This window comes from Acomys minous (assembly GCF_964271855.1).
Source record: "Acomys minous genome assembly, chromosome: 3".
Taxonomy (NCBI): Eukaryota; Metazoa; Chordata; class Mammalia; order Rodentia; family Muridae; genus Acomys; species Acomys minous.
This window is the reverse complement of record NC_140485.1, coordinates 18,306,286-18,330,231: the sequence shown is the minus strand read 5'-3', so window position 1 is coordinate 18,330,231 and position 23,946 is coordinate 18,306,286. Positions and strand designations below refer to the sequence as shown.

At 46.9% G+C, this 23,946-nt stretch overlaps 1 protein-coding gene across 3 annotated transcripts in view; it reads right to left on the bottom strand.

Moving 5' to 3' along the window:
- The window catches only part of DNAAF9 (dynein axonemal assembly factor 9), a 117,463-nt gene that overhangs the window by 17,426 nt on the left and 76,091 nt on the right, over positions 1–23,946 (bottom strand). For all 3 annotated transcript variants that reach the window (XM_084774212.1, XM_084774213.1, XM_084774214.1), the window contains exons 21-29: positions 18,039–18,142; positions 16,134–16,280; positions 13,993–14,081; positions 13,009–13,107; positions 12,630–12,747; positions 11,127–11,215; positions 10,091–10,249; positions 3,629–3,754; positions 768–805 (exon numbers count right to left, since the gene is read on the bottom strand). In XM_084774212.1, the coding sequence (XP_084630338.1) occupies positions 768–805; positions 3,629–3,754; positions 10,091–10,249; positions 11,127–11,215; positions 12,630–12,747; positions 13,009–13,107; positions 13,993–14,081; positions 16,134–16,280; positions 18,039–18,142 (969 nt within the window). The remainder of the gene's footprint in view (positions 1–767; positions 806–3,628; positions 3,755–10,090; positions 10,250–11,126; positions 11,216–12,629; positions 12,748–13,008; positions 13,108–13,992; positions 14,082–16,133; positions 16,281–18,038; positions 18,143–23,946) is intronic.

Genomic DNA, 23,946 nt, shown 5'->3' with positions numbered 1-23,946 from the left:
ACAGTTTTTACTAACGCCAGCACTTGGGGGCAGAAGCAGGAGGATCAGGAGTTCAAGGTGGACTTGGGCTACAGAGTGACCTGAAGGCAGGTGGGACTACATGAGACCTGTCTCAAGAAGGCTCAGGGGGACTGTGGCTCCTGGTGTGCCAAGTCCAACATGAGCGTTCTTCCTCCTCAGCCTCCTGCCTGAGCAGCAGCTAGCTCAGCTCAAGACAACAACTCTGTGTGTTTTTTTTATTGTCCCTGTGGACTGGCAATGGGATCAGCAGGGCACAAGTATGCTGGGGACACCAAGTTGTTTTCTTCTTATTAGATGCTTGCTTCCTGGGCTGACTCTGAAAGCTCAACCCCACACCAAGCGTGTCCCCAGACAGTCCCCATCTCCCCAGGTACACCCGCCTCCCCCTCCCCAGGCACACCCCCTGAGGTCACCGAGCATCTCAGCAGCACTGCAGGGAACTCATAATTTATTCTGGATCTCCAGGATCCCTAACAATCTTGCTGACCCAGAGGCTCCATTTACTGTTCATCAGCTGCAAGGCCAAGGCAGGAGTGCTGCTGCTGCTGCGGGGGCTTTGCTAGGTTACAAGAGAAGCCCTGGAGGATGTGTGTCTACCCAGCAGGACAGGAGGAAGTTGTCAGAGTTTTCCCTGGACCAATTCCTTACATTGTAGATTTCATAGAGGCAGCAACAGGAAGAAAAGCCTACTGTGTTTGATCAGAATGTGACAGGCACATAAACAGGAAGTCAAACATATTGCTTACCTTGTGAACACTGGTCAAGACATTTAGGAAAGAGAAATCTAAGGAGAAAAAAAAAGTATTTTCAAAACCATTTATTTCAGAGTCATCATTATTTCCCACAAGAGCATGAATGTGACTGACAAGGCAAGTGCCAGGTGGTACTGAGCACAACGCTGTAGTGATCCAAGACATTCCTAGTTTTGCACCAAAGTTCATGTTCCATGGAAATTCCTACATGGCACATTGCAGGGGGCATCCTGGGAGCACCAAGAGCTCTTCAGCTCACAGGCAACAAACAGAGCTGCCCTAGCCAAGCTCCACCTGTGTGGTTTGGATGCCAGTGAAGCACTCTATCACCGGGTTAGCGTCAGGCATGGTGGTACATGCTTGTAACAGGAAGCACTTAGGAGGCTGAGGCAATGTTCAGGAAGGAGATCAGGGATAGTCTCCCCCACAAGTCAAGACAGAGCAGCTGGGTTTCCGTATACCCACCTCCAAAGCACAGACACAGACAAAAACAAACAAACAAACAAACAAACAAACAAAACAAGATGGAGCTGATCTTTGTCTCTTCAGTCTACTGAAGGAAAAAAATTCACAATCATAGGACTTTAATTCTGGCAACTAGAGAAGGAGAGGCAGGTGGATTTCTGAGGCTAATCTGTAGTTAGTGAAACCTTGTCTCAAAAATGATAATTAAGCCGAGCATGGTGGCACATGCCTTTAATCCCAGCACTCAGTGGCAGAGGCAGGCGGATCACTGTGAGTTGGATGCCAGCATAGTCTACAAAGTGAGTCTAGGACAGCCAAGGCTATACAGAGAAACCTTGTCTCGAAAAACCAAAAATAAATAAATAAATAAATAAATAAATAAATAAAGTAAGAAAAAAAATTAAAATTCCATCATTATAATGCTCCTGTTAGAGAAGTGAGCTACCACCAATGAGAGTGGCTGCCTTGTCTCAGGTCTCCAGGAGGATGCGTACCATACAAGCATTTAGACCGCATTCTGCTGTTACCCATTAGCAGAGCAGAGGTGTCAGCTGAAGACTGGAAAGCAGGTTAAGTGTCTTGCTCAAGGCTCTCACTCCACACAGTGGGCCTGCAGCAAGTCTAGGTCTGTCTGGGTTCACAGAGCTCCATGGTCCCCAAGTCAGCCAGTAAGATGCATAGGAGCACACGCAGTAGCTGTGCACACACCACATGAGCCAAACTGCTGAATCCAGTTCTCTTGCCTGGCTCTCTCTTAGTTTCTTAAGATTCCGAGGAGGAACACCTGTGTGATAAAAGCAGGGCCAAAAGACCAAGAACAAAGCCACACCAGAGGCCTTGACGTCATTGTGGGGTGTGTGTGATTGTACAGTCAACTGAATCATCCGCTGCACAATAAATATATTCTTAGAAGTGTGTGTGCCCCTGTGATTTTGGAGTGTAATCACTTAGGCCTTTCTTTGGCTCCGCCTCCATTCTCACAGCAGCCCATGACAACTCACAAAGATTTCCCACACTGTCAGAAGGCTGGACATGAACCTCTGACAAGGGAGGGGGCCTGTAAGACAGAAGTACTGAGGACTTATATGTTGTCTTAGTTACCTTTCAATTGCTGTGCTAATCCACTCAGCTGGCATGTGGCCTCAGGTGGCTAGAGTTCATGATGCAGAGCAAAGGCATGGTGGCAGGGCCAGCTGAGAGCTCACATATTGATCTAAAAGTAGGAGGCAGAGGTCGAGGGAGCTCTGGGAATCACTCCAGTCTTTGGAAACCTCAAAGTCAGTGGCACACTTCCTCCAACAAAGCCACACCTCCTAATCCTTCCCAAACAGTTCCATCAGCTGGGGACCAGGCATTCAAATATATGAGCCCATGTCGGGGCCGTGCTCACTCAGGCCACCACGTGTGCATGCATGACTTCTTAAGAAATTTCTCATATCTTGATATCTTTGTCCTTCCAATTAATATAGTGGCTTTCTTTTCTTTTTAGGGGGGGGGGGAGACAGGGTTTCTTTGTATAGCCTTGGCTGTTCTAGAACTAGCTCTATAGACCAGGCTGGCCTCAAACCCAGAGATCCATCTGCCTCTGCCTCCCACATGTGGGATTATGGGTGTGTGCCATTGGCTTTCTTCTTAATCCATTTAAAATATATTGGTGTTTCTTTTTTTGTTGTTTGAGACAGGGTTTCTGTAGCCTAAACTAGCTTTTGTATTTAAATATTCACTTAATTTAGCTTTACTTCTGTATTTAAATAACTATACACGTATCTCTAGTCATATCTTATTAAACTATGTCTGTGGTACTCACGTTGGTATACTCATTTATTGCTTCTTTGTTTTTTTTATTTTTGTTTTTTGATGCAGGATCTCTCACTCTGTTGTAGCCCAGGCTGTACTTAAGTACCTACTTAGTCACCATTTCTTTCTTTGAGTCAGAGCCTCATTGTAGCCTAGCTGGCTTCTAACTAGTGATCTTCCCATCTCGGCTTCCTGAGTACTGGGATGATAGGCATTTAACCACCACATTAGCTTTTATCAGATTTATATATTCCCCCTTGCCTCTTTCTTTCCTCCTCTATCCATTTTTGCAGTGTTTGGGACTGAACCCAGGGTCCTTTACATGCACTTGGCAAGTCCTCAACCCTAAGCTGAACCCCACCCTCCCCCAGCCCAGCCCCTCCACAACAGATGCTTCATGAGCACTTCCTAATCATTAAAAAGACATGGCTCCTGTTCTCACAGGGCTGAATAAAGCCTGTCTTCCATAGTCTCATTTATTATGCGGTTCCACAAGCTAAACATGCATAAATACCTATCTCATGGTGGGAGGGAAAATCACCACAGTTCACATCAACACCACGTGACGGGCTGGAGGTGTCCTAAGTGTCTACCTGTGCTCCATGTAGCAGCTCAGCGGCTCCACACACACTGTGACAGCACCAGTGGTGAAGTAGGACTTGACACGTGGGTCTGGGTGAGTCTGCAGGGCCTGGATGACATCAATGACATCTGTGTAGCTAAAGGGAGAAAAAGCACACGGTCAGCTTCCTGGTTGGGGCTACAGAACAGGGGAGTGCTGAGTGCAGAGGGGCGAAGGCTGAAGGGAGACCCAAAGCAGAAGGCTGCCATGGAGTCCCTTGGTGTCACCCCACTTTGTGATTTAGAGCCCCTAGAATCCACAGTGTGCTTCTTCATTCTGTCTCCCTAAAGGGAAGAGTGGGCAGAAGAGGCAGCCTATTCTGGAGCTAAGAACTGAGTGACTGGGGCTCTGAGGGCTGGACTGTGTTTTTAGTCATAACCCAGGAAGGAGCTCCTCCAGACTTTAGTTCTTTCCCGTCTCTCCCCCGCCCCCGAACCCCCATTCCACAGGGTCACCAGACCTGTCAAATGCCATTTCTAGTCCCCTCTTCTGCTGCAGCTCCCTCCAACCTTGATTTACAGAACCAGTTTGATGTCTTCACTTAGGAGCGAGGATGTTTGTAACCCAAGCCCTCAAGCTGGTTCCTCCCGAGTTCCTGTTATTCTAAGCCCAGAGGACTTTGCTCTTTCAGATGCTAGGCCAAAAGATCGCATCCTATTTGATTCCTCTTTTCCCCTTAGTCTCAGCATATACCTGGAAGAGATCACTGCTCACACTCCCACTGGGTCCAGACTGCCACCATACTTTACCTAGGACACCCCAATGGCCTCCCAGCTGCCCCTACTTTCGTTATGCCTCATTGCTGCAAACTGTCCTCAACAGGGAAGCCAGAGCGCTATGTTAAGCCCTCTGACAGATCGCATTACTGCTCTGCTCAAAACCCTCTAGTGCTTTCATCAGATGCAAAGGCTTTTACAGTGGGCCGGGCAGCCTGTGCCATCTCACCTCTCACACCGCTTGGCGGGATTTCATTATCCCATCCCTGCCCCTAATCCAGCCACGCTGGCCTCCTGGGTCTTCTCTGCACACGCCAGGCACGCCTCTACCTGTTACTCTGCCCTCAGGCTGGATTGCTCTTTTCCTCTGGCATCTGCCTGGCTGTCTCTGCTCAAGTGTCACTGTGTTGGGTTTGTGGTGCTGGGGATGGAACTCACAGAGCGGTGCACATGCTGGTCGAGTGCTCCACACTGAGCTACGTCACGCACGCCATCATGCACGCGGCAACAGTGGTAATGCTCCTCATACCCCCTCCCACCAGTGTTTCTGCAAAACACTGACTCTCAGCCACAGCCTCTCTGATACTTTGTTTTCTTCGTGAGCATCTCTGGTCCTGTCTTTCCTCATTTATTTGCCCCCTGTCTCTGCAGAAAGGTGGCTGTTCAGTGTTACAGTCTCTGAAGCTTAAAGCAATACAGATCAGGGCACTGGACCTTCCACCTCCTGCAGACCTTGGGGCTGCTCTAAGAAGGGGCCTCTTCACCTCACGGAGGACAGCGCTGTCCCCGTGGGACTCAGGCTATTATCAAAAGGTCTGAGTCTATGGAGAGACTTCAAACCCGATGGCAGTCTGTCTGGCAGGTCAGAGGAACCTGTGTCTGTGTGGGCCTTTGGAAGACCGGTGAGAGTTGGGGAGTGGGCGTGGCCTGCCAGAGCTATGTCCTCAATACCTACAAATGGCTTACCTGTGAGAGGGCCCTGGCTTCATCCCAGATCAGAGCACCCTCCTCGATCCTGCTGAGCCAACAGAGCCTCAGGGAGGGCAGGGCCTGCTAAGTTGTAGTTTCCCCATGGGCGCCTGGCTGCTCTAGTGTTATTTACTGATTTATTTTATAGAGGCTCTCACTATGTAGCCCTATAGTGGCTTAGACCTTACTACCTAGAACAGGTTGGCCTTGAACTTGTGGAATCCTGCCTCAGCCTCCAAAGTGCACTGATTACCTGCCTGAGTCTCTATGCTTGGCTTGCTCAAGAAACTGCTGAGTGAGTCCTACAGGCTCTGCTCCCTGGCTTTTCTCCCTGGGCATGTGTGTGTCTGTATCCAGTGCAGTGCTTGGAGGGGCTCGGCTGGGCGCAGGAGAACCCTAGACACTGCAGGCCTTTACAGCAGTACATTTGAAAATAAAGGATTTTGAGGAAGTAGGACTGCTGTGAGCTAAAGGCCAGTGTGGGCTAGATAACAAGGCTTGTCTTTTTATGGTTTTTGTTTGTTTTAGATGTACTTATTTTTATGTCAAGATGGCAAAACTTCCAGAAAAGATCTCTTTATAACTCATCTATTTCCCTATCATCTGCCCTATCCCTAAAAGCTTGGCAAGTATAAATCTGTTTTTTTGTTTTGTTTTTGTTTTGAGACAGTCTCTGTATAACAGTACTGGTTGTCCTAGACTTGCTTTGTAGACCAGGCTGGCCTCAAACTCCCAGAGATCCACCTGCCTCTGCCTCCCAAGTCCTGGGATTAAAGGCATGTGCCACCATGCTAGGCTCACAAATCTGTTTCTTAAAGAAGAAAAAAGCACTCCAGGAGCTGGGGATGTAGCTTAGATGCCAGAGTGGAAGCCACAGGTTTAATTCCCAGCACATATAAACTGGGCATAATGACACATGCCTACAGTCCCAGCATTAGGGATGTAGTTCACAAGTTCAAGGTCATCCTCCACTACATTGGAGGCTGGCCTATTAGAAACAAGACCCTGCCTCAGAAACAAAACAGAACCAAAAACCCCTTAATTTCATTCTTGAAACCATAGTTTTACTCCAAGTCAAAACTCAATACCACAGGAGGCAGGCAGATCACTGTGAGTTCAAGGCCAGCCTGGTCTACAAAGCGAAAACAAAACAAAACCAAAAAACCAAAAAACCAAAACCAACCAACCAAACAAACCCTCAATGCCACAGCCTCCAAAATGGTACTAAGTTGAGTGGAAACAAAAGAAAACTCTGCCTTCTATTACAAGCTTTTCTCAGAAGACTCACTGATGGTGGAGACAGGGCTGGAGAGGCAGCTTAGCAGTCAGAAGCACGCGCTGGGGATTAGGAGTGTCTGCTGCTCTTCTAGAGGAGCTGAGTTTGAGTCTCACACTGGCTCACAGGCACCTGTAACTCCAGCTTCAGAGGATCTGATGTCCTCCCTGGCCGCTATGAACACCAGCACACACATGACACACACAGATACACCTGACACACACAGATACGCCTGACACACACAGATACGCCTGACACACACACAGATACACATGACACACACAGATACGCCTGACACACACAGATACGCCTGACACACACACAGATACACATGACACACACAGATACGCCTGACACACACAGATACGCCTGACACACACACAGATACACATGACACACACAGATACACATGACACACACACAGATACACCTGACACACACACAGATACACCTGACACACACAGATATGCCTGACACACACAGATACACATGACACACACAGATACGCCTGACACACACAGATACGCCTGACACACACAGATACGCCTGACACACACAGATACGCCTGACACACACAGATACGCCTGACACACACAGATACGCCTGACACACACACAGATACGCATGACACACACAGATACGCCTGACACACACACAGATACATCTGACACACACACAGATACACATGACATACACAGATACGCCTGACACACACACAGATACACCTGACACACACACAGATACACCTGACACACACAGATATGCCTGACACACACACAGATACACCTGACACACACAGATACGCCTGACACACACAGATACGCCTGACACACACACAGATACACCTGACACACACAGATACGCCTGACACACACAGATACACATGACACACACAGATACATATGACATACACAGATACACACACATTAAAAGAACAAAATCAGGCCTTGGGTGATGGCTCAGAGGTTAAGAGCACCTGCTGCTCTTGCAGAAGACTCAGGTTCAGTTTCTAACACTTACATGGTGGCTCACAATGGTCTCTAACTCCAGTTCCAGGGGAATCTGGCACCCTCTCTACACCCCCCACATGGGCACTGCATGCACAAACATATATACATGGAAGCAAACACTCATACACATAAAAAGTCTTAAAGAAAATAACCAGAGATACAATGAGGAACATAGACGCTAGACTTGAGAAACAAGCCAAATGTTATAGTACATATCTGCAATCCTAGCACTCTGTATGCTGAAGCAAGGGGGTCACAAGTTCAAGGCCAGCCTGGACTACATAGTAAAATGAAAGAGGGGGAGTTTTCGGTATGAGAAGCCCCTGCCACCTTCCTTTACAAACAGCTCAGTACCGTCTAGAGCTGAGAACTGTACAAGCTGCAGTGCAGGTCTCTCTATGTTATCTGTTGGCTCCAAAAACATGGGTCAAATCTATAAGGGCCTTAGTAAAGAGCCACAACTGTGTTTGTTTGTTTTTTTCAAGACAGGGTTTCTCTGTGTGTAGCCCTGGATTTCCTGGAACTCACTGAAATCTGCCAGCCTCTGCCCTCCCAGTGCTGGGATTAAAGGTGTGAGCCACCACTCACCTAAGAGCCACAAAATGCAGCTGCTATTTCTCATCTAACCAGGCTGGCCTCTAACTCATTATGTAGGCAAAGGCCAATCCTCCTGCTTCCACCTGCCAAGTGCTGAGCTGAAAGTGTGCGCCATCATGGCTGGGCTGCTGGTCTGATTTGAGTCCGTTAGGGTTTCCACTGGCGTCCTTCACACCCTGTGCTATGACTGAGTGAATGCTGAGTCTGTGCTCCAAGAGCTGCTCCTTACAGCAGACAGGAACAGCCAGAACGCCCAGCATTTTCACAGACTTGTGCAGTCAGAGATAAGGAACCGACAACAGCACCTGAGATGATGGGTAACGGAAATGACCTCAGCTGTGAATGCTGGCAAACTGGCGAGTTCTCTTCCAGGTCCCCACTGCCAGTGACTCAGTTCTGGCAGGGCAGGCAGTAGTGATGCTGGGTTGACCCAGTCCTCTGACTAGTAAAAGCAACAGAAAACCTGAAGGAAACAAGTGGTTCCAAGGCCGGATTCTCCTTCTGACCGTGCCATGACGTAAGGGGCTGGCAGGAGGGAAACTGCAGAGAGGGTCAGGCTACAGCAAGGGCTCTCAGTGCCTGAAGGCCCCAGGGGTTCACATCCCCACCCACCTTTCTTCTCAGGGACACCGTAACTCCTCCCAGGTCCTGTCGTTACAACCAGGAGCCCAAGCAGAGCTATGGATCTGGGCCTATTCTTTATTGGAAACAAGCAGCCTGCTGCAGACACTAATTACTGTAAGACGAGCATTAAGCTTCTTTACAGCCCTAACACTAGAAACAAGCCCAGCCCCTGTTCTGTTCTCCTGGCCCAACATGCTCCCTTCTGGGCCCATGTGATAAAGGACTTGCAAGGCGCTCCTCCTCGGAAGGCCGGTGGGCAGGAGTCTGTGGAGTAGTGGCACAGACTCTGCCAGTTCTTCCCTCTTAGCTGGGAAGATGGCTCAGTAGGAAAAGCATTTGTCATGTAAGCATGACGATATCATGTAAGCATGACGATATGAGTTTGGATCCTCAGCTCCAAGGTTAAAAAAAAAAAAAAAAAAAAAAAAAAAAAGGAAGACACGGCTGTGCCCTCCTGTAACCCCAGTGCTGTGAGAGACAGAGACAGGAGGCTGCCAGCCTAGTTCCAGTTCCGGTGAAAGACCCTGACTGAAAGGAATAAGACAGAGATCTAGCAAGGACATAGGAAGCAAAGACATCCTATGTCCTCTTCTGGCTCCATGTGTAAGCACACAGGGGTGCACATTTATACATACATATGTATCTACATAACACACACACACACACACACACACACACACACACACACACACACACACACACACACACACAGATCCACTTTTCCTGTGACAATAATGGTACTTAGCAGGGACTTAAGATTTAGGAGCCTACAACCAGAGCGTGGCATCAGTCATAAAACAGAAACTCTATGCTCAACAGTACTATGCACAATTCTCACTGTGAGTCCCATAAAACTCTTCTGGGATAGGTATTGGGGATGGGGAGTGCTTATAAATTGCATAGGGGCCACATATGTAATTCTAAAAGAGGGAGGAGTAAAACACATGAGGTTCCCATGTCTAGATGGCAAGGCTTAAAGACTACTATCACTCTTAAGACTTCCTGGAGATATTACAATACAGAAGCCAAAACTGAAACATGTGTAGCTAGGAGTTCCCCTTAGCTGCAGTATGGCAACAGCATCCTGGCCTTTCTGAGGAGTATTGAAGCATTAGGGCGCGCACGCACGCGCACACACACACACACACACACACACACACACACACACACACACACACCAAGTAACAGTGGTCCCCAGAGCCCCCCAGGCTCACTTCCACTCCCAGGACCCCAACACTCACCCCTGTAGTACCACCAGCAGTCTGGTCCTCTTGCGGACATAAGCTGCCTGGCGGGCAGAGCGGGTCTGCTGGGCCTCCAGGGCACTGGAAAGGTACTTCTGGAAGTGCGCAGCATGGAAACACTCAGAGCTGTCCATGAGCTGGCGGTATACCATCCACCTGGAAGCAGCAGAGGCAGTCTTAGCAGAAGGCTGCATACGGCCTGGTCCTGAGAAGCCCAGGCATGGACTTAAGTGTGACCAGTGTTCTGAAGAATATGCTGCCAGTGATTATGGAGAGAGAGCTACTGTGGCATAACAGAAAAGGACAGAGGGCACTGGCTGGGCTACAAGCTCAGCATCATGAAACCAAAATCACTGGAGCTTTTGAAAGGAAATTCCTTTCACAGGGGGAAAAAAGACAGGTAATGTATGGCCAGAAGGCCTCGGCAGTGAGAAAGACTTCTGACCCAGCAGTAAGTTCCTGAATAAAATGACTCTAGTTTCATGCTTGGTAAAGCTAGTAAGAAATGGGCAAGGTCAAGAATTCAGAATGTTTCAGCAAGAGGCAGGAATGGTGGCACATGCCAATAGTGATAACATTCCGAGAGCTCAAAAGAGGACTGCCAACTGAATTTGAGGCCACTTTAGCTATTACCGCCGAGAGACAGAGGCAAGGGGCAAGAGAGGGAGGAGGAGAGAGGAGCACACACAGCTGGGTGTGGTGGTTCATGCCTATGACCCAGCACTTGAAAGCTGGAGGCAGAAGGATCAAGAATCCAAGGTCACCCTCAGCTACAGCCACAGGAAGTTCAAGGCAGCATGAACTATGAGATTCTCGCCCCGACAAAAAGAAAGCTTATATGACAGAATCACTAGACGTGAGGATCTGGTAACCCTGAAAATCCTAAACGAGGCACTAAGCACAGTGTATTAAATGAACAGATGATGGATGACTGCTGAGCTAAATGCCAGCAGATGTCTAAGGTTTCCCTACACCAGGGCAGGCCCAGGAACAGGATCTCTTTCCCCAAAGAAAAAGTAGAAGCCATACTAACCTGCCGTACTCCTTATGCAGAGTGACCAGGAAAGCACAGAGCTTGCTAGCATGACAGCCTGGGAGACCAGTTATAATGTTGATGGTAACCTACATGAAAGGAAGGGTGTGTGGGTCTGCAAGTCAACTGACGAACACTGTTCACCTCTCATAAAGAAACTGACATCCAGAGCAAGGCTCTGTGGTTTCAACATCAGCACCAGTATTCACTAGCTCCTTGATTTAGAACGAGTGACAATGTCTGTCGCCCTGGGTAGTTTTCTGTCAACCTGTCAGGAGCTGGAGTCAAACAGGGAGAGCTATCTCCACGGAAAAACTGCCTCCATCACATGGCCTGTAGGCAAGTCTGTGAGACGTTTTCTTGATTGCAAATAGATAGAAAGCCCAGCCCATTGTGGGTGGTGACACTCCTGAGCTGGTGATCCTGGGTTCTATAAGAAAGCAGACTGAGCAAGCCATGAGGAGCAAGTCAGTAAACAGCACCCCTCCATGGCCTCTGCATCAGCTCCTGCCTCCAGGTTCCTGTTCTGACTTCCCTCAGTGGAGTCTGACCTGAGAGTTGAAAGCTGAAATAAACCCTTTCATCTCCAAGTTGTTTGTGGTCATGGTGTTTTATCGCAGCACTGGAAACTGAGCTAAGACACTTACTTACCCTATGGAGGTGTGGTGATTCATGAAGTTCACTTACGTAAATAGTAACCAAATTTCTAGGGAGCATTTGTCACTGTATCACTTAAAATAGAAAAGGCATTTAGAGATCTTAACTTGCTTATGACTGCAGACCCCAAGTGAAGAAGATGCTCAGGGATATCTATTTATTATATCTGTAATAACATTTCTTAGGGAGCAAAAAGGGAGTCTGGAAAAAAAAAAGTGTCCTGGCTCTACTGGCATGCAGACCTGGCGAGCAGGGGAGCTGCGCTAGAGCTGTTTCTGTGGGCTCCCTGTGTCTGCCAAGCCATAAGACCTGTGCTGAGTCACAACGCCCAGCATGATAAGCTCCCTTATGGCCTCTCGTGGAGGAAGAAAGGAGTCACCGGCTGGCTCTTGCTGCATTACACCAGCACGTACACCCGGGTTTCCCTCGGGTACATATTCTAAGGCCATTTAAGGAATTTACTGAGCAATCACAGGAGAAAGTTTACTACAATGACAAGCCCTAGGAAGACCTGTCTTTTTCTTTTGAGAAAAAGTTTTATACACTATAGCCCAAGCTGACGTGGGACTCGGCGTCACCCAGGAGTTTCAAAGCTGTAGTGACCCTCCTGCCTCAGTCTCCTGGATACCAGGACACAGGCACGAGCCATCATACTTGGCTATGTGGTTTATTTCACACATGTGAAATTCAGCAAGCCAGGCCCAGCCATGGACAATTTACACTGTTGAGCCTGGATGGCGTTCAGCAGCAGCTGGTCCCATAAGCGCAGAGGCAGCTGTGGCTCTCTTCTGTGGAAACCCGGGCTCTCCCCCCTGTGACCAAGGCGTGTTTGGTGAAGTCCTCTACCTTGTCATTTCCTGTTTCGTGAGTGGGGCTCACTTCAGCTTGCTGCAGCAGGCATGAAAGATGGGCTCGCATCACAGGCTCCTGACCAATGCTGCCAATGGCAAAATGTTGGAGAAACCTAGAAAAACAAGACAAGTGTCACTTCATTGTCATCAGCCTTACCTGACATGTCCATTCACACTAGTAACTTCTTCCTAAGTGCTCAAACGTAAGCCTTAAAGAGATTCTATGATATGAAAATGTATGTGGTGCATAACTACAGCCCTTTTCAGGTGCTTGTAAGAAGCTATAAATAAGAGCTCAGGAAGGACCAAGACAGAGACCCCACATTTCAAAAGCTGAGACGGTAAACATCTGCAGTCAGAGGCATAGAACTTACTGGTCCAACTCAGGGAGTCTGGCTGAGAGCAGTTTCCGGGAGCTCCATTCCTCCGAAGGATGGGTCAGGGCACTGAAGAGCTTCTGCGCACTGGAGTGCCTAAATCACCAAAGGCTCATGTTAGTGCTGCACCTCCCACAGCAAAGGCACTTTACACAGCTAGCTCTGAGGCTTCCAAGGCAGAGATGAAACAGCCAACACCGCCAAAATAAGTGCTGTACTTAAACAAAGTATGGCACCAGTGCACGGCAACTGGCATGTCCATAGAAGGCTGCCTCGGTTTTTTTGACAGTAGTCTCAGGTTGTAATTCTTGGTTGTAGTGGTTTGAATAGATGTCCCCTGTAGGTCTTGGGTATTTGAGTACTTAGTCCCTGGGTTGGTGGCTGTCTGGGGAGGATAAGGAAGGTGGGCTTGCTGGAGGAGGTGTGTCATTGCTCTCTCTGCCTCCTGTCTGTGGTTTGAGATGTCTGAGCACTCAGCCCCTGTTCCAGCCACCTGCTGCCTCCACTCTACCATCATCGACTCTTTATCCCTCTAGAACTGTGAGCCCAAATATCCTTCCTTCTGTAAACTGCTAGGTAAGACATCAGGGAATTTCCTCCTCCTCCTCTACTTTCTTCAGGGTCTCATGTAGCCTAGGCTAGCCTCCAACTCGTTATACTGCTGAGTATGATCTTGAGCTTCTGAGGCTCCTCTGTCTACCTCCCGGGCACTGGGCTTCCAGGAGTGTGCCACCATGCCGGGCTCAGACCCACCCTGCATGCTAGGCAAGTGCTCTTCCAACTGAGCCACATGCCCAGCTTGGATTTCATGTCTCCGTTTCCCAAAGTACACCCACGACCTGTGCGTTGGCAATAATGACATGACTACTGGCCCTTTCAGAAGCCAAGACCCCTCTGTTACATAATGTGAGTCACCCTGCAGAGAAAGCACACCCACAAAGCTTAGGGAATCTAGCACAAACACTGGAGGCAGCTACTTACAATCTCTTTTGTTCCACAGATAATCCATCTTCCTGGATCACTTTTAAAGAAAGCCCTGAGTTATCCTGCTGTTGCCAGGGGGAGAAGACCTACACAAAACAAAATTTAAACAAAGAACACTTTAAACCCAACAACAGGATATGGAATCCACATGGGACCTGATGACTGCTGAAATCAACACTGTCAGTGCAGAGAAAAACATTATCGCAAGCAAGTTTGCTTCAAAAATGAGGCCAGAAAGCAATTTTGTTCAGTGTCTTGCAGAGCCAGAAATGCCTTTCTGGGTTCCTGACTGTGACCTTCCAGAAGTCAGGAAGCCTGGAAGGAGCAGTCAGGAACAGCAGTCCTCCTGGTGACAGGACCAGAAGGCAGTGGTGGCCTCAGGAAGCTGCTGCTCAGAGGCAGAGGGAGGGAGAGCTAGCTGAAAGGAATCATTTGGAAGGCTACCTCTAGGTAGACCGTGGGCACCAACAGGAGGCAGGCAGCACTGCCCAGCAGTAAGGGGGAGACACATGAGAACTTGCCCTTGTTCCTCTGCACTCTGTGACTGTCATGAAGTAGGGACGCTGCTCATGAGCTGCTGTAACCACATCCTTCCAAGAACTTCTTGGGGTTTTTTTTGTTTGTATTTATTTATTTATTTATTTATTTATTTATTGAGACACGGTTTCTCTGTGTAGCCTTGGCTGTCCTGGACTCTCTTTGTAGACGAGGCTAGCCTTGAACTCACAGTGATCCACCTGCCTCTGCCTCTTGAGTGCTGGGATTAAAGGCGTGTGCCACTATACCTGGCCCTTTCAAGAACTGGCTTTGGCTTTATTCTGGCTTTGGCTACTGTGTGGTCTCTAAGTGCATCACGTGATCCATCTAGCTGCACTACCTTTAGAAGAGTCTCAGATAGCCCAGGATGGCCTCACACTTGCTATGTAGCTGAGGTTAATCTTCGAACTCCTGACTTTTCTGCCGCTATCTGCAAAGTGCTGGGCTTGTAGGCACAGGACACTACCTTGTGGGACCGTGGACTTTCTGGTAAGCTGCTTCCTTTACAGAACATGTACTAAGCATGTAGAGTGAGCAGACTACCTACACCTGAAAGACAGAGGGAACTGCAGCCCACAGGGAAGGAGAGCATGGGGTGGGACAGAGTTCTAGCCCAGTAAGAGGAGCTTGTTATTTAATAAAATAGCTAAAAAGGAAATAAATTTAATTGTTACTTAAGTGGGGACAAGCAGATTTCACTTCTGTAGGCTCCCATTCCTCACCACTCAAAACCCAAAAGGATTATGAAAACACCTTCTATGCCTCCTCTCCTCCCTATGTCTTCTCAAACAGGTTTTAAATCTTTTTGTTGTTATTCATGTTTTTAGAGAGTGTCTTATATAGGCCAGGCTGGCCTTGAACTTCATGATTAGCTGAAGCTTGAGTTCCTGATCCTCCTGCCTCCACCTCCTAGGGTACTAGGTTTGCAGGTTTATACCACTTACTACTTCAACTCTCACTTTAATGATATCACTGTTAATTCTAATTAGAAAAACCCATTTATTTTTATTTTTATTTGAATAGGTATTTTACACCTGCATGTTTGGTACTGCCCTCAGAGGCCAGAAAAGGGCACTGGATCCCCTGGGACTGGAGTTACAGATGGTTGTGAGCCTCCATGTTGGTGCTGAGAATCAAACCAGTCCTTTGTAAGAGCAGCCAATGCCCTTCACCACTGAGTCATTTCCCTACCTCTTTTTGAGGCGAGGTCTCGCATGTAGCTTTAGGTGGCCTGAAATCCCCTACAGAGACCAGGCTGGCCTCAAACTCACAATAGATCCACCTGCCTCTGCCTCCCAAGTGCTGGGATTATAGGAATGAGCCACACTACTCACTTTATATTACCATTAGCTTTTTTTTTTGTTTGTTTGTTTTGGTTTTTTGAGACAGGGTTTCTCTGTGTATCTTTGGCTGTCCTGGGCTAACTTTGTAGACCAGGCTGGCCTCGAACTCACAGCGATCCACCTGCCTACTGGGATTAAAGGTGTGCGCCACCACTGCCCAGCTACCATTAGTTTGTTTTAAGACACCATTTTACCATTTAAATTTCTAAGAGAAAAAGAAAGGTAGTTGTGTTTTGCTAAATTGATAACTGATGTTACCTCGGAGTAAAATGCCTGGTATATCTTTGATTTGGGGAAAAGGGCAATCATCAGGAAATTGCTTGATCCATGGAACTGAACTGGAAGATGAGGAAGCAGTGAGCTGCGGAAGTTTATGAGAAGGGCGGCCACCACACTCGTGGAATCCTAGGGAGAGAAAGAGGAAGGTCAGACGGGAACCCACACACAGGATTCAGCCCACAGTTAGGACACACGGGACCAGCTGCTTTCCAGCTACTTTCACATAGCACATGGTTTACTGGACTTAGTAACAATGTGCTTTCCACCTCAGCCACAGAAGATACTGGCACTACAGGGACTCACTCTCTCTTTCCTCTTTTGGTGGAAGCATAGTCTCACCAAAGGCCCAAGCAGCCTTGAACTCACAATTTTCCTGCCTCAGTTTCCTAAACAGCTGGGATTAGAGGAATATGTTGTCACATTGGCTTAGATAGATATTTTCCTAAACTAAAAATGTCACCTCAAAATTCCTTCTAAGGTACTGTTTTAGGGTGGATGGGGGAGATTTGAGACAATTTCTTATAGTCCTGGCTCCTGTTCCCAAGAGCTAGGATTAAGGCTTATGTCACCTCTTTCAGGGAAGGTGTTAATTTCTTATATATAGGATTCCTACCACTCAATAGATTGTTGCTCATTCTTTTGAGGGCCTCCTTTGATGCACATTAGTTTCTTTAATTTAATCTTTATTTTTTGAAAAGGGTTTTGTTATGTAGCCTAGACTGTCCTCGAACTCATGACGCGCCTCCTGCATTAGCCTCCGGAGCACTGAGACTGCAGGCATGAGCCATCATACTCAGCTAGCATAATTTTTCAAAATTATTTGAGCCAGTGAGATAGCTCAGCTGGTAAAAGTGACTGCTGCCAAGCTTGACAACCTGAGTCGATCTCTCCCCCCACAGGAGAGAATCCTGCCCCACAAGCTCTTCTCTGACCTACATATATACTCTGGTTAAACTCCACCTCCAGGAAATAAACAAAAATGTAATTAGAAAGATCTTGTGTCTGTGTACATGGGCACACGTGGAGCCACAGTGGAGGGTGGCTTTGGGGCGCTGGGTTCTCCCTTCCCACCATGAGGTCTAGTGGTGGAACTCTCAGGCTGGCACTGCAAATGCTTTATTTACACCTAATGGTGTTTTGGATTTATATATTTACGTTATGCATGCCTTTGGCGTGCATGTCTGGTGGCTAAGCAGGTCAGACGTGAGCATTACACCCCTCAGAACTAGAGAGGAGTTATGGATAGTTGAAAGCCACCACGTGGATGCTAGGAATTGAACCGGTTCTCTGCAAGAATGGTGCTCTTAGCCACTGAGCCATCTCTCCAGCTTCTAGAAGGCTTAATTTTGATTTAGTTCAATTTGTGTACTTCTTCTTTTACTGTCTGTGTTTTTGGTTCAATATCTAAGAAGTCAGTGACGAGTCCAATGTCTTGAAGACTCCGATGTCATGGAGGTAGAGGTTAAAGAAGGTGCTAAACTCCTCTGGAGAAAATGAGCAACTTTTACATCTTTGGCTGCATGTATAATTCTTTCTCATGACTAGAAGATAAGTTAGAACCCCATCATGCCATAGGATGAACCTTCCAGCTCTGAAATGTGTGAGCCTTGGGTTTGTGTGAAAAACCATTGGAGGGTTTCGTTTTGTTTTGTGTTGGCTATTTTCTATTTGTCTTTGGGCAGGGGCTGGGCTGGCTTCTTCTGAGCAGAAGGCCTTTCTAGCAAAGCGTGGAAGTGTTCTGGAAATGCGCAGGCTTCTGCTCATCCTCCCTGCTTGCTTGCTCCAATGGCGACTGCGCTTCCTGTCGTCCTGACACACGGCAATGGAGAGGGGAAACGGGGTGTACTGCAGAGCCCTGAAGGCAGTGGTTGAAAGACCACATACCCCATCATAGAAGGAAACGGAATTCATGTGATCCTTGGAAATGATGACACTTCCGTGATGACGGTGAGAAAACAGAAGGCCACCAGAGAAGAAATGCACAGTCCCTAGAAGAAAAAGAATGCTGGTCAGAGCTGGAGGGCTGCACCCTTGGGCTGGACTCCAGTGTCCTTCTTGAGGGCACTAGAGTGACAATGTGATCTTCCTGAAAGGAGAAGAGCCATTCTAAAGAGAGACACTTTTGTCCCTACTTTTGGTATTCCCACTATTGAAATAATAGATTCCAAAGGATGAAAATTTCCCAAGGAGTCATATGCTGGAAAAGGGAAAGGCTGCAACCCTGAGAGCAGTCAAGGGAGGCACCTGTCTCCTAGAAAGAGTCTTCACACACTTCTGAGAACTTAGCCAACTGGCAGGACAGAAGACAGCTGAGGCAATGGTGAGCCCATGGTGAGTTCTCTTGCCTTCTAGCTAGCTTATTTATTTATTTATTTATGGATTTTTTTGAGACAGGGTTTCTCTGTGTAGTCTCGTCTGTCCTGGAACTTGCTCTGTAGACCAGGCTGGCCTCAAACTCCCAGAGATTTGCCTGCCTCTGCCTCCCTGAGTGCTGGAATTAAAGGCATGTACCATCACCGCCCGGCTACTACCTGTCTCTTTAATAGTATGTTAAGTTGGGCAGTCAAGACTATCTTTAGTGTGGTAGCTTGTTGTGTTCCCGAGAGTCAGGGAACAGGAAATCAGCCATGTAGACTAAACAAGGACCCTGAATATACAGGAACTGACCACACGGCTCTTACAACCCACTCCGTTTAGCAAGAGACCTTGAAGAAAGGACCGAGAGGCTGCTATATAGTCTATTCTGCCAAAATGCTTACAGGAGACCTTGCTCCATGCACAAGTGGCCGCCCCCTCTCCACATCTGGGTCATCTCTAGAATCTCACCTTTATCGGTTTTCATTCTAATGCCGCTTGTGCTAGAATCAAAATCAAGCAAACTTCCTGCCCTGCTGTGCTGCTAGCCTGGTTTGGGGTTTGCCTCACCCCGCATTTTCAAAAGAATTGGCCAGTCAGGCTACTTTGTTTATGTGTTCCTTTGTGACACTGAGAATATTCTTTATGCTTCTAACAGAAACAAGGAAGTCATAAAAGCCTTGTTCTACTGTATTTGTTGCTTGACACCTCCCCCCACCCCCAAACACACTAGACTCCCTAACCATGTCCTGCCTCCTCATTGGGGCCTGCAGAGAGCAGGCTTTCGCCCAGTAACTCCAGTAGTGGTAACTGGACACCACTATCAGGTGCACTTACACAAGCTGTGTGCTGAGCCTTCTGATCTGGGGCAGCTCGGATAACCTTCCAGGGCCCCAACCGGAGGCGAAGCACAGACACAGGAAGGATGAGGTGTGGCAGCTCAGCATGCGCCCATAATTGGAAGCTGTGGTAGGAGGACTGCCAGGAGTTTAAGGCTAGCCTGGGCTACATGGTGAGTTAAAAAGCTAGCCAGGGCTATATAGAAAGACCCTGTCTCAAAAAAATGAAAAAAAAAAAAAAAAAACCAACCAAAAAGCCCACCACCTAGGATACATACTGTCTGCTGACGTGGAGAAGCAAAATTCACATTATCTTACTGGGTGTCTTCAAAGGAAATATGTTTAAAATACTTTGGATTTATCTGCTCTATTTGTGAGAAATGTTTTGTTTTGTTTTAATCTCCCTCATCTTGTAAAACCTGTGTGTAAATCTTTTAATCTCCACTACCTGGTAAAACATTTTTTCACACAAAGACTCCTTCCTCCCTTTGCATTCCCAGAACTTGACCCTTCCCCTTTTCTGCATTTCCTTTGTGCTGCTGATTTTCAAATTAGCCAGTCTTGAAAGATTGTGAGGTTGGACTCAAGACAAGCAGAAGAGACATCATGACCACCTCTGTTACAATCAGCTAGGTCTCAAGGCCAGGACAAGGCTCACTCAGCACTCCTCCCCGGCCCCCTCCCCTAAGCCTTTCCCGCCTACAGCTGGGCTCCAGCTCTCTTCCCCCAGCCTCAATCCTACGGAAGTACTGTTGGTTGGTGGCTCCTCTCGTGCTCTCTCTCTTCCTCTCACAGTTCAGCTTAGTCTGGCAGCCATGTTCAGCTGGGACTGTGTCTGCCTGCGCTCCCCCTTACATCACCAGTGGACATCTTCTCCACGCATTAGGAGTAGTCACATCCTCCTTTTATTTCAGCTTTTCATTCACTTCCTAGCCTGGGCTGTCAAACACACCCTTTTTTACAAAAAGAAGCTGCCTTCTCAGATTACTTCTGCTTTCTTTGCACGGTCCTTTGTGCCACCCTGAGACTCTTTTTGTTTCTGACACATTGGTGAGTTCATAATTCCCCTTCTCCAGGGTTGGCCGGAGCTAGCCCAGCCCTAAAGAAATCATACTGTTCCATCTGGGCCCAAAAAGAAGTAATGGGTGCAGTTATTTTACAATACCAAACATCCATCTTTTTCTCTCTCTTTTTGTATTTACGTATTCTATGTGTATGAGTGTTTTGCCTGTATGTATGTATGTATGTATGTATGTATGTATGTATGTGCACAATGTGCTTGGTGCCCACAGAGGTCAGAAGAGTATGCCAAATACTGAGGTTACAGATGGTTGTGAGCTATCGTGTGGGTGGGTTGTTGCTTTAGTCCCTGGAAACATTCTTTGATTTTTTTTTCTTTTATTTTTATTTCATGTGTTTGTTTCTATGTACGCGTGTGCACCACATGTGTGCCATGGCTGTGGAGGCCAGGAGAGGGTGCTGGATGCCCTGGACTGGAGTTACAGATGATTATAAGTCATTATGTACCGGCTAGTAATTGAACTCAAGTCCTCTGTGAGACTAGTAGAATAAGGTAGAAAAGACCAGTGATTAGATACCGATTAATTGACTTTTTTATTGCTTTACTTAAAGCATTACTTGCACTGCACATTTCCAGGCATAACTTCATTTGTTACCTGGAACAGAGTGACCCAGAGAAACAGCTGAAAACAATGGGCCATTGCCCTGAACAAACTGAGCACAAAAGCTTAAAGTCCATACACCAGTTACTATAACATATGCCTTAAAAAAAGGCTGTGGTTCCTGGCTTCTGTCTACCTGTGACATCTCCTTTTTCCACTCACGATTGTCAATGTGCTTATTCCAGAAAGACCAGCCAGGCTCTTAGCTGCTGAGCCTTCTCTGCAGCCCAGCCTTCTTTGTAAAAGTGTCTGCCACCAGCTTCACATGGACATAAAGGAAATGAGCAGGGCAGAGTAGAGGCGGACCTTCCTGCCTGGGTTGTGCTGTCCCCGGAGCTCTCAGATATGTTCACTGCCCCACGTCTGTGCCAGAACCTCTGTTCAACAAACTCTCCCAAAGGAAACAACCACTCTCAAGTCTGACCTCCACAGGGAGAATGAAGGAGCAATGAGCAACCATCCACCAGGGCCTGTTAGGGAACCACAAACCTATATATACATGGTCAGTTGATTCTCAACAAAGACAATTCCCAGGAGAGAGGAAGGCCTTTTCAATAAACGATGCTGTAGCCGGATGGTGGTGGCGCATGCCTTTAATCCCAGCACTCGGGAGGCAGAGCCAGGTGGATTGCTGTGAGTTCAAGGCCAGCCTGGTCTACAAAGCAAGTCTAGGACAGCCAAGGCTACACAGAGAAACCCTGTCTTGAAAAATAAACAAACAGAATGGGAGGATACAAGGGATGGGATAACCATTGAGATGTAACAAGAATAAATTAATAAAGGAGAAAAAAAAGAAAAATAAACAAACAAACAAACAAAATCGAGGGGGGTGGTGTAGATCATTGGCCGAGCACTTGCCAATCATTATCAAGGCTCTGGGTTCAATCCTTACCACTCTCTTTCCTCCCTCCAAAGGAGAAAAAGAGTCCAGCTACAAAGTGTCATAAAGAAAATAGAGATAGAGAGATGGAGAGATGGCTCAGGGGTTAAGAACACTGTCTGCTCTTCCAGAGGTCCTGAGTTCAATTCCCAGTAACCACATTGTGGCTCACAGCCATCTATAATGAGATCTGGTGCCCTCTTCTGGCCTGCAGGTGTACATGTAGCTAGAACACTCATATACATACATAAATAAGTAAAATCTTTAAAAAAAAAAAAAAGGAAAAAAGGAAATGGAGATATACCACAAAGTTAAATTGCCCTGTATTACCTGAAAAAAAAAAGATTGGTACCCCAAATCTATAAATAACTCCTAAAAATAAGCAAGGAATTTCTAAAAGAAACTAAACAGAAGACACAAACATGGCCAATACATGAGAATACGGTCAATCCTGACTAACAATCAGAGGTACACTAACCTAACAAACCCTGACGACACAGCACTGACCTCTCCCCAAACACTGTACCACTCTCATGCACTCACGCCTTGCCACAAGCACTTAGAAGACAGTCTGCCCTCTAGGATGGGTTGTGTGGGCTACTTCCTCTGTATCATATTCTGGGCAAACTGGGATTTCTATGACTCAAAAGAGGCATGTAAGCTGGGTCCCTGTAATCCTAGCACTCAGGGAGGCAGAGGCTGGAAGATCTCTGAGTTTGAGCCCAGCCTGGCCCATAAAGCAAGTCCAGAATATCCAAGGCTACACAGAGAAAACCTGTTTTGGGAGGGGGAAAAAAAAGAGGCATGTAAGAATTCTAAGAACTGGCTAGGCAGTGATGGCACATGCCTTTATTCCCAGCAGTAGAGAAGCAGAGGCAGAGGGATTGCTGTGAGTTGAAGGCCCAGGCTGGTCTATAGGACAGCCAAGGCTACATAAAAAACTTTGTCTCAAAAAGACAAAATGGAAAAAAAAAAGCATTCTAAGCTCTGGCTGGTCACGAAGGTTTACGCCTTTAATCCCAGTATCAGGCTGGCTCTGTGAGTCCAAAGCCAGCTACCACCTCCAACCAAAAAAAAAAAAAAAAAAAAAGAAAAAAGAAAAAAGAAAGAAAAACAAAAGCTAATAAGTACTGCTGTAATAATAATAATAATAATAATAATAATAATAATAATAATAATAATAACAACAACAATAACAACAACATTAATAATGCAAAACTATAAACAAAACAAGTGATCATTAAGAATAAAAATGCACTGGAAAGATGGCTCAGGGGTTAAGAACACTTTCTGAGGATTTGTATTCAACTCCCAGAACCCACATGTCAGCTCAGGCAGTTCCAGAGGACTTGTGAGCTTCTTGCAGCCTCCCTGGGCTTCAGGCATACACATAGTACACAGACATACATGCAGGCAAAATATCTATAAACATAAAATAAAAATGATAGATGCTTAATTTTCATACAAAAGAATACTTTGGAGCTATAAAGAAAACCAATGAACTATATGAATATGTACAACTGTAAACAGTGAAAGTTTTAAGAATCTAAATTGTGTCCCTTGATAGCATCCCTTCCAAAAGGTAAGTAACATCAAATTATGAAGGAAGGATTTTCAATCCTGATTGCTTGATAGTGGCTATCACAGAAGAGTGCCAGAGCCATAGCTTGTACAGAGTCCTCTGCATCCTTAAATAAAAAAGTGCTCCCACAAGGGCATCTACCTGCCAACTGTCTGTTTGACCTTGAACAGACACCCAGTTTTGTTATTAATCAGCAATGCCACAATTGGCTTCAAAATAACTGATGTAATCTTCCTCATTTTTGTCATTAAAAACTTGTCCTTGTGTCATCAGCCTCCTTGGACACACCAGCAGTCTGCTTCGCATGCACATCTTCACAGCAAGTTCTGCTACCACACCGCACTGCCGTGCTGCTCAAACCCGACACAGTCTGGGTACATTCTAGAGCGTAATACTGAACCCCAAGCAAGTCCCAGGACAACACACATGGTGTGATTTTATCTGGGTTAGGTTA